The sequence below is a fragment of the Ovis aries genome, chromosome 15 (assembly GCF_016772045.2).
Source record: "Ovis aries strain OAR_USU_Benz2616 breed Rambouillet chromosome 15, ARS-UI_Ramb_v3.0, whole genome shotgun sequence".
Lineage (NCBI taxonomy): Eukaryota > Metazoa > Chordata > Mammalia > Artiodactyla > Bovidae > Ovis > Ovis aries.
The window spans coordinates 49,308,315-49,324,344 of NC_056068.1; the positions used below are offsets into that span (position 1 = coordinate 49,308,315).

Sequence of the window (16,030 nt, forward strand, 5' to 3'; positions counted from 1 at the left end):
AGTCTACCAAAAAACAATCATATTGCTGCTTGTTATCCATGCATGAATTGTTATAACTATAAATAAATATTAGTTTTTATGTTATCGTTTGATTTTTATGTCTAATATCAATAATATCTGTAACATCTACAGTGTTTTATATCATATAAGACAATATTGATGTAGGTGCATACTTTCTAAGTCACGTCAGTTGTGTCTGACTCTTTGTGACTCTAGGGACTGTAGAGGACAGGCTCTCTGTCCATGAGATTCTCCAGGCAAGAATATTGGAGTGGGTTGCCATGCTCTCCTCCAAGGATCTGGACCTGCATATCCTGTGGCTCCTGCATTGCAGGTGGATTCTTTACCACTGAGTCACCAGGGAAGCCCACTGAAGAAGGTACTGATAGATAATTCATCTTGTAAACAGATGTAAAGTTATGATGTCAATCAATATAGCATAGTAGAATAACTGCATTTTCTCCTCCTTATAATTTTCCTAATAGCATTTTTTCTCTAGTTTACTTTATCATAAGATTATAGTATATAATACAAAATATGTTGTTTATGTTATTGGTAAGACTTCAGGTCAACTGTAGGCTACTAGCAATTAAGGTTTGGGGGAGTCAAAAATTATACACAGATTTTTGACTGTACAGTTGGCCTCTGCAATGTTTAAAGGCCAACTTACAACCAGTTTGATTTGGAGTTTCTTGAACAGAGTCTGTGGCCTATGGTTATAATTCCAGAACCCAGCATAAAGTATAAAAAGTGAGTGGTCAAAAAATGTTGAAAGTGTCCTGTTTCAATTAATCCATTTATTATTCTGTTAGGCAGCCATGTCTCCAGATCCAAGTGAGATGTACGGTACAGCTCAGACCTCAACTACCTCTCTTTTTCTTTTTTTGTTCATGGCCTCATTAGTTTCAGGAATTTTCTGGGCCTCACCCTTCAGAATTTAAACCACGTCCTGAGCGCTGACTTGGCATGAAGATTCAGTCTATTAGTCCCAACAAGAAAATCATTTTGAACTAAGCTTCAACTGGGAGGATTTCCTGGTTATTTTCAATGCAAACAGTGTGTCCCTTTATTTGCTTATCCAGGAAACACTGAAGTATCAGGAAAAGGACAAGGTGCAGAGACTACAAAGAAATCATCGGCTTAAGTAGCAGTCTATGTGTTTCTTGAGGGTCGAGCACCCCCTTTTTTTTTTTTTTTTCAAATTTCCATAGCAGTTTCGAAAGAGGAATTCCACGTACACTCCGCCAGTTCCCACCATCTGTTTCTAATTCTAAAGCGGGGTTGTGGCAATAGTGATGAGAGGCTGCCTGCTGAAGTACTGAAGGATAAGAGCTTGCCTGAAAACCCAGGGTTTTTTAATGAGAAACCACCATCTAGAGCCAGGAGAGGTCGCTCATCTTGCAGGAAACTACAAAGTCCACTGCATTTTCAGTGCCCAGCCCTGCACTAAATTGGGTCACAGAACCAGACCTGGTTGATCTCATAGGGTGCTGAGTTTAACGTAGAAAACTTGCTAAGGAATACTATTAGGTCCAGGGCTACCCTGGAAGGAACAAGGTTCGCCCAGAGGAACCACTAGTCATCCAGAGCGGAAGCTAAGACGCAAGGGGTTCTTTGACCCGGGGGCTTGCTGAGCTTCTGCTACTGCCTAGCCTGAACGGCCTCATCCTGGAGTCTCACCCCTTCGACCGGTCCTCGACTGACTCCTGGGCCCTTCCACAGTTTAAAGGATTCTCAGTAGGGAAGGGGCCAGAAAAACAGAAAATACGCCGTCTGAGAGAGAGGTGGGCGCAGCCCTGTCCCCTTCTCCAACTGGCTAGGGTTCTCCCGATCCCTATCTGTGATTGGCTGCTTCCCCAAAGATGCCGCCGGTGGGGCGGATCCCGACGCCAGGTCCTGCACGCCATTCATTGGCTCCTTCCCGGTGGGCGGGGCCTCAGAGCGCTGCGGGAAAGGCGGCTGAGGAGCTGGACGCTGCTGGGGTCTTCGTCTCCGGGCCAGCGGTAAGTGCTTCTCTGGCAGGGCCAAGCGCTTCCGACGCTGCGGAGACTCGACCATGGGAACTAACTGGGCGTCTCCATTTTCGGTTTCCGCCTCGGAGCGCTAGTTCCGGCTGACGAGGGAGGTGGGTAGACAATTGTGCCTCTTCAGAGGTCCTGCAAGCGATCAGCCTTACTCTGCCCTCACCCGCCCTGTGCCCTGGCGCTCTGCCTGGCAGCCTGTGCCCCGGAAGTTACCATCCCCCTCTGCTGTCGAATCGCGGAGGTCACCGCCTCCGCACCTCCCTCTCTGGCCCCACGTCTCCAGTCTCTTTCAGGCTCCTCCCCCTTTCCCCTCAAACGTCTTTCCTTGAGGGCCCGGCTCTGCCAAACGCAAGGTTGAAGCAATTAAACGTTTGATAATTAAAGTTTTGTCCGAGTAATTTGTGTATAATAAAAACAAAATAATAAGGCAATAGCTACTAGCCCTAAATCCTTTATTGCAGAGACTTGCAGAGGCCATCCGGAGAAGGCAATGGCAACCCACTCCAGTACTCTTGCCTGGAAAATCCCATGGATGGAGGAGCCTGGTAGGCTGCAGTCCATGGGGTCGCGAAGTCGGGCACGACTGAGCGACTTCACTTTCACTTTTCACTTTCATGCATTGGAGAAGGCAATGGCAACCCACTCCAGTGTTCTTGCCTGGAGAATCCCAGGGACGGGGGAGCCTGGTGGGCTGCCGTCTATGGGGTCCTACAGAGTCGGACACGACTGAAGCGACTTGGCAGCAGCAGCAGCAGCAGAGGCCATCACTTAACTTTTTTATGTTTAGAGCTTTTTATGGCTCTCTAAATAATATGCTTCCATCCTATTTTCTTGATTTATCATTTTGGTATTTACCCGACTTCCCTTTTGCTACCATCTTCTCAGTTTTCAGTAGCTATTTTTATTCATTTGTTCGTCCTCATTTGTTCGTTTATCTGTGATAAATCATAGATATCAATGTCTGTTGTGTAGCTGGTATCTCTTGGTGCCCCTCCGTTTTAGATGAGGATGTTGATATTTCTTTCATATACAGCCTTCTAACAGCTGGACCTCAACATTTACATTTAATCCTCATGTATTCAAAAATATTTGAGCACTGTTTTTGGCATTGAGGATATGGTAGTAAACAGACTATGTCCCTATCCTCATGAAACTTGTACTGTGGGAAGTAAGACACATAGATGTCAAATGACATTCAGAGCAGGAATTTGGAGGTCATTTCAAGCTGGAAGGACAGCAGGATTCCAAGTGGGGTGGAAGAATGGATATGGGGGGGTCTGCAAGAAAGTGGAAATTTCCCCTTTTACTTGCCAGGGCTGTTTCAGGGTCAAGAGGGAGCTTGCTGTTGGAACGAGGGCTGGAGAACCAGGATAGCCTGTTGGGTAGGTTAGTGACAGTAAGACAAGCTTTTAGGGTGCTGACCCTACAGTGTGGTGTGACAGTGGGAGGAGGAAAAGCAGGAGGCAAGGAGGCCAGTGAGAAGGCACCGCCTGCTGCCTGCCTATAGCAGTCCTTCAGAATCTACTTATTGCCCCACTTCTTCAGGAAGCCTTACTGAACTACCCTAAACCACCATGATTTCTCTCTCCTCTTGTGTTTTTATTAGCCCTGAACCTAGAGAGGTTAGATACTTTGCCCAGGATAGAATGATGGAGCCCAGAACCAAGCATCTGTAATATGAAAAGAGTAGAGTAATAATTTCTACTTAGGGTTGTGAAATACATTGAGTCAGTTCATTTTAAAAGCTCAAAGGAATACCTGGCATATAGTGTATTCAAGGAGTGTTTGCTATTATTACTAACGTATAGTATGCTCTCAACTCCCTGCTGCTGCTGCTGCTAAGTCGCTTCAGTCGTGTCCAACTCTGTGAGACCCCAGAGACGGCAGCCCACCAGGCTCTGCCATCCCTGGGATTCTCCAGGCAAGAACACTGGAGTGGGTTGCCATTTCCTTCTCCAGTGCATGAAAGTGAAAAGTCAAAGTGAAGTCGCTCAGTTATGTCCGATTCTTTGCGACCCCATGGACTGCAGCCTACCAGGCTCCTCTATCCATGGGATTTTCCAGGCAAGAGTACTGGAGTGGGTTGCCATTGCCTTCTCCCTCAACTCCCTAACTAGTTATAAAAGCATTTTGGGTTTAGGAACTATTTTCTATGTCTCGGTCAAGTATTTATTCAGCAGTACTGCAGGGCAGGCACTATTTAGGCCCTCAGGATACAATGATGACTAAGACCATCAGGGCTCTTCCCTTTATAGACTAGCGGGTAATACATACTTGCACAGTGAACAAATACATATTGCCAACTGTACCAAGAGCCTACCACTGTTCCTTTGTACACACATATAGCCTGGGCAGAAATCTCAGGTCTCTTGCTAGAGTAGTGAATTCATATCTGCTTCTAACATATCACTGAGGAGATTGTCTTGGCATCTTAGTGGATGTTAGTACTGGAAAAGTGGGCAGAGATTTACAGGAGGTGGGGAAGTATTGCTGGTTTCCTTATACCTTACACTTCAGTGTGCATCACAAGAAAACAAAATGAGCTTATAGGCAATGGGCTTCTGGCATATTAACTTTTCTGCATCTTGATGTAAATATACATAGAAACATCCTGGAGAGTGAAGTGAAGTCGCTCAGTCGTGTCCGACTCTTCGCAACTAGTTGGATTTTCTAGCCAAGAGTACTGGAGTGGGTTGCCATTTCCTTCTCCAGGGAACTTCCCGACCCAGGGATTGAACCCAGGTCTCCCACATTGTAGACAGACGCTTTACCGTCTGAGCCACCAGGGAGGCTGGGGGTATTTCTGGCCTTAGTTTGGCTACTGAAATACCACATGGCTAAGTTCTCTTGAATTCACCCAAGTTGAAGAGGAATAGTGTTACTCTGCAGAGCATGATAGAGGTAGAGTGAGAATGGTCTGGCCAGTGAATCCCAAGGAGGTCAGAGATGATCAGGCGAATGGAAACAGAATTCTCAACATCCCAACTCTCAGGCATCCCCAGATGCCCCTTCTGTGATGTGAGAAATGTGACTCAATCAGATTCAGTTGGGAAGGCCAGTGCTTATTAAACAGGGTCCATGAAGGGAATGCTACTTACTCCAGTATTCTTGCCTCGGAAGTCCCATGGGCAGAGGAGCCTGGCAGGCTACAGTCCATGGGGTTGCAGAGAGTCAGACATAACTTGGTGATAAACCACCACCATGAAAGATCCGGATGAGGCAGCTGTTGCTTTCAGTCACTACCTATTCCTATTACTGCTCCCGCTGCTCTTCTCCTTTTTCTCTTATTTGTGTTTCTTCCCTTCTCAGCCTTCAGTGCCTCCGCCTGGTTTTGTTCATGTTCTGCGGAGGGGTGACAGGAACCATGGATCCCGCAGCGTTGATGGAAGCTGTAGTAGAAGAAGTGGCCTGTCCCATCTGCATGACCTTCCTGAAGGAGCCTGTGAGCATTGACTGTGGCCACAGCTTCTGCCACAGCTGTCTCTCAGGACTCTGGGAGGTCCCAGGAGAATCCCAGAACTGGGGTTACTCGTGTCCCCTGTGCCGGGCTCCGATCCAGCCCAGGAACCTGCGGCCTAATTGGCAGTTGGCCAATGTTGTGGAAAAAGTCCGCCGGCTGGGGCTGCATCCTGGAATGGGGCTGAGGGCTGACGTGTGTGAGCCCCACAGAGAACAGCTGAAGATGTTCTGCAAAGAGGATGGCCTGATCGTGTGCGAGGCCTGCAGCCAGTCCCCCGAGCATCAGGCCCACAGTGTTGTGCCCATGGAGGATGTCGCCTGGGATTATAAGGTGGGAGATGGAGGTCAGCCCCCGTCCCCAATCCAGTTTCTCCCGTGCCCCTCACTTGGCTATCTCTAGATCAAGAACTTGAGAGGGGGCCCCAGAGACAAGATGAGAACTGATTCCTTTGACTTCTCACACCACCAGGTCCTGGGTGCCTGATCCAGTGAGCTGTACCTCTCTGTGCTTTTATGACCTTTCTTCCTTCCCTCCCACTTCCAAACCTACCCCCACCCCTTTCTTGATCCTACAGGCCTTAATGCCTAACCCAAACTTGCTTTGCCTACTGAGAATTTGAGGGAGACCAATTTGGGTTAGCTCGGGTTCTGGGTGCCTTGGATGAGGTCATCAAGACTGTACCTATCAGAACCTGCAAATTCCTAGTAATGCCACAAATAATCTTTTGATACCAGGTGAGTCACTTTAAACTCATTTTATAGACAGAAATGAAGACTTGAAAATCTGAGATCATGATCATTGGTTTTAGAGCTAGAAAGGACCATCGCAGAGTCATGTAGGATTGAGTTAGATTGTCTGATCTCATCTTGTAGGGTCCCTTCTGACTTACGTTAGTGAAAGGAAGATCAAAGACTGGAACTCAGGTCTTCTTTCTCCTTACCTAGTGTTCTTTCTCTTCTCCTTACCTTTCATTTATTGGCGGGCTTTTGGGAAAGCCATCTCTGACAGACACACTGCTCCTTTTTTATAGCTATCCTATTGACTTCTAACTTCTTTTTCCTTAGATGTCCATCAGTTCAGTTCAGTTCAGTCGCTCAGTTGTGTCCGACTCTTTGCGACCCCATGGATCGCAGCACGCCAGGCCTCCCTGTCTATCACCAACTCCCAGAGTTCACTCAAACTCATGTCCATCGTGTCGGTGATTCCATCCAGCCATCTCATCCTCTATTGTCCCCTTCTCCTGCCCCCAATCCCTCCCAGCGTAAGGGTCTTTTCCAGTGAGTCAACTCTTCACATCAGGTGGCCAAAGTATTGGAGTTTCAGCTTCAGCATCAGTCCTTCGAATGAACACCCAGGCTGACATCTTTATCGGAATCATTATCCCAATGATTCTGTGATACATTGATCCTCTACTGGTCTTAATTCTTAAAGTTGACATTAGAAGGCAAAAGTGTTAGATGAATCCCTGATTTAGCTGTTTTCCTCTGCAAAGAGAATTTCTGAGAAATGAAGTGTTTATGTTGTTTTGCAAGTGTTAGAATAGGGAGGCAATATACCTTATACACAAGAATTAAAGAGCTAAGTTAAATCCCAGCCCAGCCATTTACCAGCTGAATAACTTTGAATAGATCACTCTCTAAGCCTCAGTTTTATTGGTAAATCTTTAATAAAATGGTTAATATTGTTATGAGATTACCTTATGCTTTCCAGTAGTAATCTCTTGCATTAGTATCTAAGATAGTACTCTTTTAATGTCCATATAAACCACTCAAGGATCTTGCAAAAATTCAGATTCTGATTCAGGGAGGTCTAGGATGAAGCCCAAGGTCCTGCATTGCTAACAAGATCCCAGGTGATACTGATGCTGCTGACACACTTGGGCCACACTTTGAATAACAATGTTTAGGAGGCTGTAGGGTAACAAGGCAGGAGAGTATGAAAAGAGGCATGCATAGGAAAAGTCCAAGGTAGTTTTCTGGCAAAGTTGGAAACAGATCTTTTCTTCTACTTTACAGAAATTTGGAGACTGTGGGAGATTAAATGATTCTCAGATGGAAAGACCTTGGCTCTCATCTGGGCAGGAATCTTCTGTGGCTTCCCTTTTCTCCCATTCTGGCCCATCCTCTGAGGGATGCTTGTTTTCCCATCACCTGCCAATGCTTGGAAGCCTGGCAATCCACGAAGGCTGCCCGAGGTGGCCTCATGAGGTTTTTATCTCTTTCAGTGGAAACTCCATGAGGCTCTGGAACATCTGAGGAAAGAGCAGGAAGATGCCTGGAAGCTGGAAGTTGGTGAAAGGAAACGAACTGCCAACTGGAAGGCAAGTTGCCCCTTGATGAAAAGAATCTGTGTGGTCCCTGTGTTGTCCTGAAGCTGGCTTCCTTATGGCCCCCTCCTTATCCCTGTGAGGCAGAATGTGGGGTTTGAGGTCAGAAAGCCTGGGGTCCTTATACCAGCTTTCTGTACCAGGTGTGCAGCTTTAAGCAAACCTTGGAACCACTTGCTTTTAAGGTCCTTGAATGTCATGTAGGGAGAACCTCTGGGCTTACATCCTCATATGTGAGAAAGGGAAAGTGCACACCTCACATGTACTTTAGCTCACAGAGGTGTGACTTGTTTAATGCTTAGTAGAGCATAGTTTCTGTTTCTCTTTCCTCAGCTAAAGCATATTTACTAAAAGTTAAGTAATTAAAATATTGGAAAATCAGCTTGGAAATAAACTCGAGGCCCGTAACTGTCAAACTATCTCAGTCAACGGGAGGTAGCATTGAATCAATCTAAAACAACATGAAGAATTGATACAATACTAGTAAGAAACAAAAGCAACTAACAGTGTAATTTCACACTGTCTTAGAGGCTTAAGGGTAATGCTTCTGAAAACAGAATATATTATTCTGAAAATGGAAACTAATCTAGAACATAGAGCGCCAAGATAGTATCCTGAGCCCTACTGGGGTTAATAAGAGTCAGTAATAGGGACTAAGGAGCATGTCCTGGAGCTGTGGGAATAGGAAAGTAGGAAAAATATCCTTTATCTTTGCATTTATAGTGCCTGGCACACAGTTGGTACCAAAACATTTCAGAGTGTGTTTATATGTACAAGCCAGTGTCCTCAATCTTCGGTGGCCCTTATACGACCAGTATCTGTGCTGATTTCTTTTTTTTTTTTTTTTCAATTAGAGGATAGTTACTTTGCAGTATTGTGTTGGTTTCTGCCATACATCAACATGAATCACCCATAGGTATACATATGTCCCCTCCCTCTTGAACCTCTCTCCTACTTCCCACTGTATCCCACCCCTCTGCTCACAGAGCACCCACAGATTGAGCTCCCTGCTTCATATAGCAAATTCCCACTGGCTATCTGTTTTACATATGGTATGTATATGTTTTAATGCTTCTCTCTCAATCCATCCCACCCTTTTCTTCCATGACTGTGTCCGCCAGTCTGTTCTCTGTGTCTGCATCTCATTGCTGCCCTGCAAATAGGTTCATCAGTACCATCTTTCTAGATTCCACAATATGCATTAATATATGATACTTGTTTTTCTCTTTCTGACTGACTTCACTCTGTATAATAGGCTCTAGGTTCATCCACCTCAGTAGAACTGACTCAAATGTGTTCCTTTTTATGGCTGAGTAATATACCATTGTATATATGTACTGCAACTTCTTTATCCATCTGTCGATGAACACCTAGGTTGCTTCCATATCCTAGCTATTGTAAATAGTGCTACGATGAACATTGGGGTACATGTGTCTTTTTCAGTTATGGTTTCCTTAAGAGTATATGCCCAGTAGTGGGATTGTTGGGTCATTTGGTAGTTTTATTCATAGTTTTTAAGGAATCTCCATACTCTATAGTGGCTGTATCATTCCCACCAACAGTGCAAGAGAGTTTCCCTTTTCTCCAAACCCTCTCCAGCATTTATTGTTTGTAGATTTTTTGGTGACGGCCATTCTGACGGATGTGAGGTGATACCTCATTGTTGTTTTGATTGTATTTCTCTAATAATCAGTGATGTTGAGCATCTTTTCATGTGTTTATTAGCCATCTGTGTGTTTCTTTGGTGAAATGTCTGTTTAGGTCTTCTGCCCACTTTTTGATTGGGTTGTTTCTTCTGGTGTTCAGCTGCATGAGCTGCTTGTATATTTTGGAGATTAATCCTTTGTCAGTTGTTTCATTTGCTGTTATTTTCTCCCATTCCAAGGATTGTCTTTTCACCTTGTTTATAATTTCCTTTGCTGTGCAAAAGCTTTTAAGTTTAATTAGGTTCCATTTGTTTATTTTGGTTTCATTTCCATTACTCTAGAAAGTGGGTCTTTGAGGATCTTGCTGTGATAATTATGAATGTGAAAGATAAATATAAAAATAAAAGCAAGCTCAAAGTGTGTTCTGCCTATGTTTTCCTATAAGAGTTTTATAGTTTATGTCTTACATTAAGGTCTTTTAATCCATTTTGAGTTTATCTTTGTGTATGGTGCTAGGAAGTATTCTAATTTCATTCTGTTACATATAGCTGCCCAATTTTCCCAGCACCACTTACTGGAAGAGACTATCTTTTCTCCATTGTATATTTTTGCCTCCTTTGTCAAACATAAGGTGCCCATGGGTGTGTGGATCTTTCTATCTTGTTCCATTTTTGGTCTGTATTTCTGTTTTTGTGCCAGTACTATACTGTCTTGATGACTGTAGCTTTATAATATAATCTGAAGTCAGGAAGGTTGATTCCTCCAGCTCCATTCTTCTTTCTCAAGATTGATTTGGCTATTTGGGGTCTTTCATACAAATTATGAAAATTTTTGTTCTAGTTCTGTGGAAAATATCATTGGTAGTTTGATAGGGATTGCATTGAATCTGTAGATTGTTTGGGTAGTATAATCATTTTCACAAGATAGATTCTGCCAGTCTGAGAGCATGGTCTATCTCTCCATCTGTTTGGCATCTTCGATTTCTCTCATCAGTGTCTTACAGTTTTCTGCATACAGGTCTTTTGTCTCTTTAGATAGGTTTATTCCTAGGTATTTTATTCTTTTTGTTGCAGTGGTGAATGGGAATGTTTCCTTAATTTATCTTTCTGATTTTTCATTGTTAGTGTACAAGAATGCAAGAGATTTCTGTGTATTAATTTTATATCCTGTAACTTTACTATATTCATTGATTAGCACTAGTAATTTTCTTGTGGCATCTTTAGGATTTTCTAGATATAGTATCATGTCATCTGCAAACAGTTTTACTTCTTCTTTTCCAATCTGGATTCCTTTTATTCGTTTTTCTTCTCTGATTACTGTGGCTAGAACTTCTGAAACTACGTTGAATAATAGTGGCAAGAGTGGCCTTGTCTTGTTCCTGATGTTAGGTGAGATGCTTTCAGTTTTTCACCATTAAGAATGTTTGCTATGGGTTTGTCATATATGACCTTTATTATATTCAGGTATGTTCCTTCTGTGCCTACTTTCTGGAGAGTTTTTATCATAAATGGGTGTTGAATTTTATCAAAAGCTTTCTCTGCATCTATTGAGATCATATGGTTTTTATCTTTCAGTTTGTTAGTATGGTGTATCATATTGATTGATTTGTATCCCTGGGATAAAGCCCACTTGATCATAAATATGATCTTTCTAATGTGTTGTTGGATTCTGTTTGCTGGAATTTTGTTGAGGATTTTTGCATCTATCTTCATCAGTGACATTGGCCTGTAATTTTCTTTTTTTATTGGTATCTTTGTCTAGTTTTAGTAACAGGATGATGGTGGCCTCATGGAATGAGTTTGGGAGTTTTTATTGCTCTTCAATTTTCTGGAAGAGTTTGAGCAGAATAGGTGTTAGCTGTTCTATAAACTTTTGGTAGTATTCACCTGTAAAGCCATCTGGCCCTGGGCTTTTGTTTGTTGGAAGATTTTTTATTACAGTTTTGATTTCTATGCTTGTGGTTCATCTGTTCATATTTTCTATTTCTTCCTGGTTCAATTTTGGAAGGTTATACTTTTCTAAGACTTTGTCCATTTCTTCCAGGTTATCCTTTTTATTGGCATATAGTTGCTTATAGTAATCTCTTATGGTTTTTGTATTTTGGTGCTGTCTGTTGTAACTTCCCCTTTTTCACTTCTAATTTTATTGATTTTAGTCTTCTCCCTTTTTTTCTTGATGTCTGGCTAATGGTTTGTCAGATTTTGTTTATCTTCTCAAAGAACCAGCTTTTAGTTTTATTGATCTTTGCTACTGTCTCCTTCATTTCTTTTTCATTTATTTCTGCTCTGACCTTTATGATTTCTTTCCTTCTACTAACTTTTGGGTGTTTTTGTGCTGATTTCGGATCCTGGCTGTGCAGATACAGGTGGAAACCCGAAAGCAGAGCATCATATGGGAGTTTGAGAAATATCGGCGATTACTAAAGAAAAAACAGCCACCAGGTCGGCGGCTGGAGGTGGAGGCCGCTGCAGCTCTGGCTAGCCTGGAGCAGGAGGAAGGGGAGACCATGCAGAAACTGGAGTTGAACCATGAGGCACTCATTCAGCAGAGCCGGGTCCTATGGAGGATGATTGCAGAGCTGGAAGAGAGGTCTCAGAGGCCTGTCCGCTGGATGCTGCAGGTGAGGAGCAGGTTTTCCTGGGATGTCTGAGCCAGACCTGAAGGTAGCCTGGCATTCTGAGAGAGGGGATTGCCTAGTCTTCAGTAGGGCCTGTCAGCACTCGGCCAGCCAGCACAGATCTTGTTACCCACCACCAATACTGGTTGTTCCCATACCCTGATCTGGTGAATGGCCTCGCAGCCTCCTAGATGGGCATCATTTAGGCAGCTCTTGCATCATACCTATTCCTCCCCTCTGGCCAGAGAGTTGAGATGGAGCCCGAGGTCAGCCAGTCTGGCAAGAGGGCTAGGGCTGCCCTGCCCACTCCTGTAGGCTTCTCCCCTCGACCCCTGCATGCCTCCTCTCAAGCTCTCTGCCTCTCTCTCCATAGAGAGACCTCTGTGTCTGTCTGGTCCCTTTGAGGAATAGGGCATACTCATATGCTGCCTTTCTTTTTCTCCTTCCAGGGTATTCAGGAAGTCTTAAACAGGTATGTTTCTGTCTTTGGGATAGTGGGGCCTGGCCAGAGCTAGAAATGGGGAAGGAGCGTAGACCGAGTACCTACAGAAAAGTGGGTGCTGGCCTGTAACCTTCTCCCTGTTCTGCTGTATTGTATAAAGAAGCTTTGAACATCTTTCTTTTTTCAATTTGTATTGTTGCTTGGTCAAATTCATTTCAACCATTACCAATAAGAATTTAGGTGAGAGCTATAAAATGTGTGGTGGCCTAAGCAAGTGGCCCAAGGAGAGGGAGTGCCTGCAGATGTCTGCATGAGCATAGGTCCTCTGAGTCTGCGTGCCAGCCCTTCTCCTCTGCTGTGCACCTCTGCCTCTCCTAATGTCAGAGTCATACCTAACCCTTCCTATGGCCCAGGAATGTGATTATCTCTCTGTGCCATAGACTGTTTGGCCCAGTCAGATAATCATCACCTCCCTGTTCTGCCTGGTGTTGTGAGGAGGGGCCGCTCACTGACTCCATCTCTAGCCAAGCCCCCTTCCCGGTACTAACGGAAGGCCCCACCCTTTGGCAGAGCCAGGATTACTAACCCAAGGCCTTCCCCATCTACCAGGAGCAAGTCCTGGAGTCTGCAGAGACCAGAACCAGTCTCCCTGGAGCTGAAGACAGACTGCCGTGTGCTGGGGCTCAGAGAGATCCTGAAGACATATGCAGGTAACGAGTGCAGGGCAGGCTTGTGGGGAGTGGGTCCCCTCCCCGAGGAATGAAATCTTCCAGTGCCCTCTGGATGCCCCATCTGTCCTCACCATCACCTGTCATGGAGGAAATCCATGGCTGTATCTGTCACAGAGACATCACCCAGGCCCCCTCACTCTGTGTCAGGGTGCCAACCAAGACCTTTTTCCTCAGCGGATGTGCGGCTGGATCCAGACACTGCCTACTCTCGCCTCATCGTGTCTGAGGACAGGAAATGCGTGCGCTATGGAGACACCAAGCAGAAGCTGCCCGACAACCCTGAAAGATTTTACCGCTACAACATTGTCCTGGGCAGTCAGTGCATCTCCTCGGGCCGGCACTACTGGGAGGTGGAGGTGGGAGACAGGTCCGAATGGGGCCTGGGCGTGTGCAAGGAGAACGTAGACCGGAAGGAGGTGGTCTTCTTATCCCCCCACTATGGATTCTGGGTGATCAGGCTGAGGAAGGGCAATGAGTACCGGGCAGGCACTGACGAGTACCCCCTCCTATCCTTGCCCGTCCCTCCCCGCCGGGTGGGAGTCTTCCTGGATTATGAGGCTCATGACATCTCCTTCTACAACGTGACTGACAATGGCTCCCACATTTTCACTTTCCCCCACTACCCCTTTCCTGGGCGCCTCCTGCCCTATTTTAGCCCTTGCTACAGCATCGGAGCCAACAACACCGCTCCCCTGGCCATCTGCTCCCTGGATGGGGAGGACTAAGCCAACGTTTTAGCCAGAGGCCTTGGAATTTCACCTGGCCTGCAGGGGTCTGAAGGGAGGACCCTGCCCCTGGTGAGGTGATCCTGCCCAGAGAACTGAGCTGAGGCTGGAACCCAGGGATTCCACTGCCTGACCCAGTGGTCTCTCACTCCTGGGCCAACGTCTCCCACTAAACCATTCATGTTAAAAAGCTGAGGCTTGGCCAGAGGAGCATTGCACCCCTGCGGGAAGTGTAACAAGGCTTTTGGTGAGGATCACAGTGGTCCTAAGGATCAGGACAGTCCTTTCTGCAGGTCACACCCCTCGTCTACATCTCTGTCAGGACCATAATTCGATGAGGATAATGAAGTAGATCTCACCTTCAGGAAACCCACTGGGTCAGGTTTACCAATAACCAGAAGAATCCTGTCCGTCTCCAGAGCTGGTTACTGTGCCAACACCAGCAGGAGGATGCTTCCCCTGAGGTTTGCCACCTCTGAGCACCCCTGTTTGACCCCAGCACTCTGACCTCCCAACTGGAGAAAGGTGTCACTGACTGCCCAGATCCCCCACGGTGGCTGTCCCCTCTCTGAGCACAAGCTGGGCGAGTCACTATCTCAGACTCTAAGTAAACCTGTGTCCTACTCCTGCCCTTTTCTCCAGACATCAGGATCAGAAACCTATGAACCTTTGTCTCTATTTTCACTTCATAGATGAAGAAACTGAAACGGCCTTAATACAGCCAGTTATTTCTCACAGAGGTGTGGAGAGAAGAGTACATGGATAATATAAATATTTCTCACACTCAAATGAAACAAAGTTGATGCGCTCACTTCTCAGGTCACACGTCTGCATATCATTCATTACATTCAGGTCTGAACACCCCAGTCTTTGAAAGATTTTAAGTGTCCTCAATGGGAAAGTGGGTGTAGTAACTGCATCCTCTCCTACCTCACAGAGTCGTTGTGAAGATCTCAGATCCATCCTGAACGTTTGTTCCTTTCTCAGGGACAAGGAAGGCAAGCCATGGATTTTTGCCTGTGGTGACCTTCCCATCTTGCCTTTTCCCAGCATCTTTGCAGCACTGCCTTAGTTTCCTAGCGCCTCTTCTGACAGTCCTGCCCTTCAATAGAAAGATGCCCTGCCTGGGAAACTTCAGGCCACAGTAACATATTCAACATCGATATGTGTTTGTCTTTGGATTAGAACAGGGACTGTGTGTGACATCAGGGTAGAGACTAGAAATAATACAAAGAAAAATGTAAAACAAATGCACTGAAAGGAAGGCTCACCCGTAATCTCCTTGGGCAAAAATTTGGATCTTTGTATGTCACCAAGGGAATGTTCATAGTTCTAGTAACTACATAATATTCTGCCTTTATCTTCTCTAAATCTGTGACAAATGAAAGCAGGAGGAAAGCGTGGGGATAAAGAATAGGACTAGGCACAAAAAGCTATATATTATAATGAAGGTGAATTAAGACTATATCTGGGCTATTGTTGTGTGTGGCGAAATTAATTCATTACAGGTCTTCAGGGTATGAAGTGGGAACAGTTGTGCTGGAATCAAACTGCGAGACAAGCATATGAAAACTGTGGGCTTTGCCTATTTCAGGAGCTACAAGATACATGTATTGTCATATTGATGCTGTGTAACACAACCTCTGATGTAGTTTAAGCTTGAAGGTGGTGACTGTTGAGTTAGGATAGTGCAGCAAAGTAGACACGGGTGAGATACATGCAGAAGCAACATAATTCCTGTAATAAAGATGAGTATAAATTGTCTTTCTGACTTCATTGTATTGGCTGTTCACATGTAAAGGAGGTGAAGCAGGCCGAAATGGAGAAATAAGCTCATTCTACCCACCATGCTTCCAAGTTGCTCCTTGAGCATTAGTGCAGAGTGGGAGAACTTTCCATCATTTGCCTGGAAGGGAATGAACTGGTGAGTCACCTGGTCCTGGCAAAGGGTTGAGCTGATCTACATGAGAAAGACTGTGTGTGTATAGGGGGGCCGGGCAGGGGAATTCCCTGGGTAAGTGTGTGTATAGGCATGAGAAGTAGATATGCAGAAAGTGCT

At 45.1% G+C, this 16,030-nt stretch overlaps 1 protein-coding gene across 2 annotated transcripts; it reads left to right on the forward strand.

Annotated features, from left to right (window-relative positions):
* The first annotated feature begins 1,938 nt into the window (after window positions 1-1,938).
* TRIM68 (tripartite motif containing 68) lies at window positions 1,939-15,735 on the forward strand. 2 transcript variants are annotated; one of them, XM_004016261.4, is made up of 7 exons: window positions 1,939-2,003; window positions 5,334-5,814; window positions 7,709-7,804; window positions 11,816-12,076; window positions 12,523-12,545; window positions 13,125-13,225; window positions 13,421-15,735. In XM_004016261.4, the coding sequence occupies exons 2-7, from the start codon at window positions 5,362-5,364 to the stop codon at window positions 13,969-13,971; spliced, it is 1,485 nt and encodes a 494-aa protein (XP_004016310.1). In that variant the 5' UTR covers window positions 1,939-2,003; window positions 5,334-5,361; the 3' UTR covers window positions 13,972-15,735. The 2 variants fall into 2 exon arrangements, with proteins under 2 accessions (XP_004016310.1, XP_011951342.2); XM_012095952.4 differs by lacking the exon at window positions 5,334-5,814.
* The last annotated feature ends 295 nt before the right edge of the window (window positions 15,736-16,030 follow it).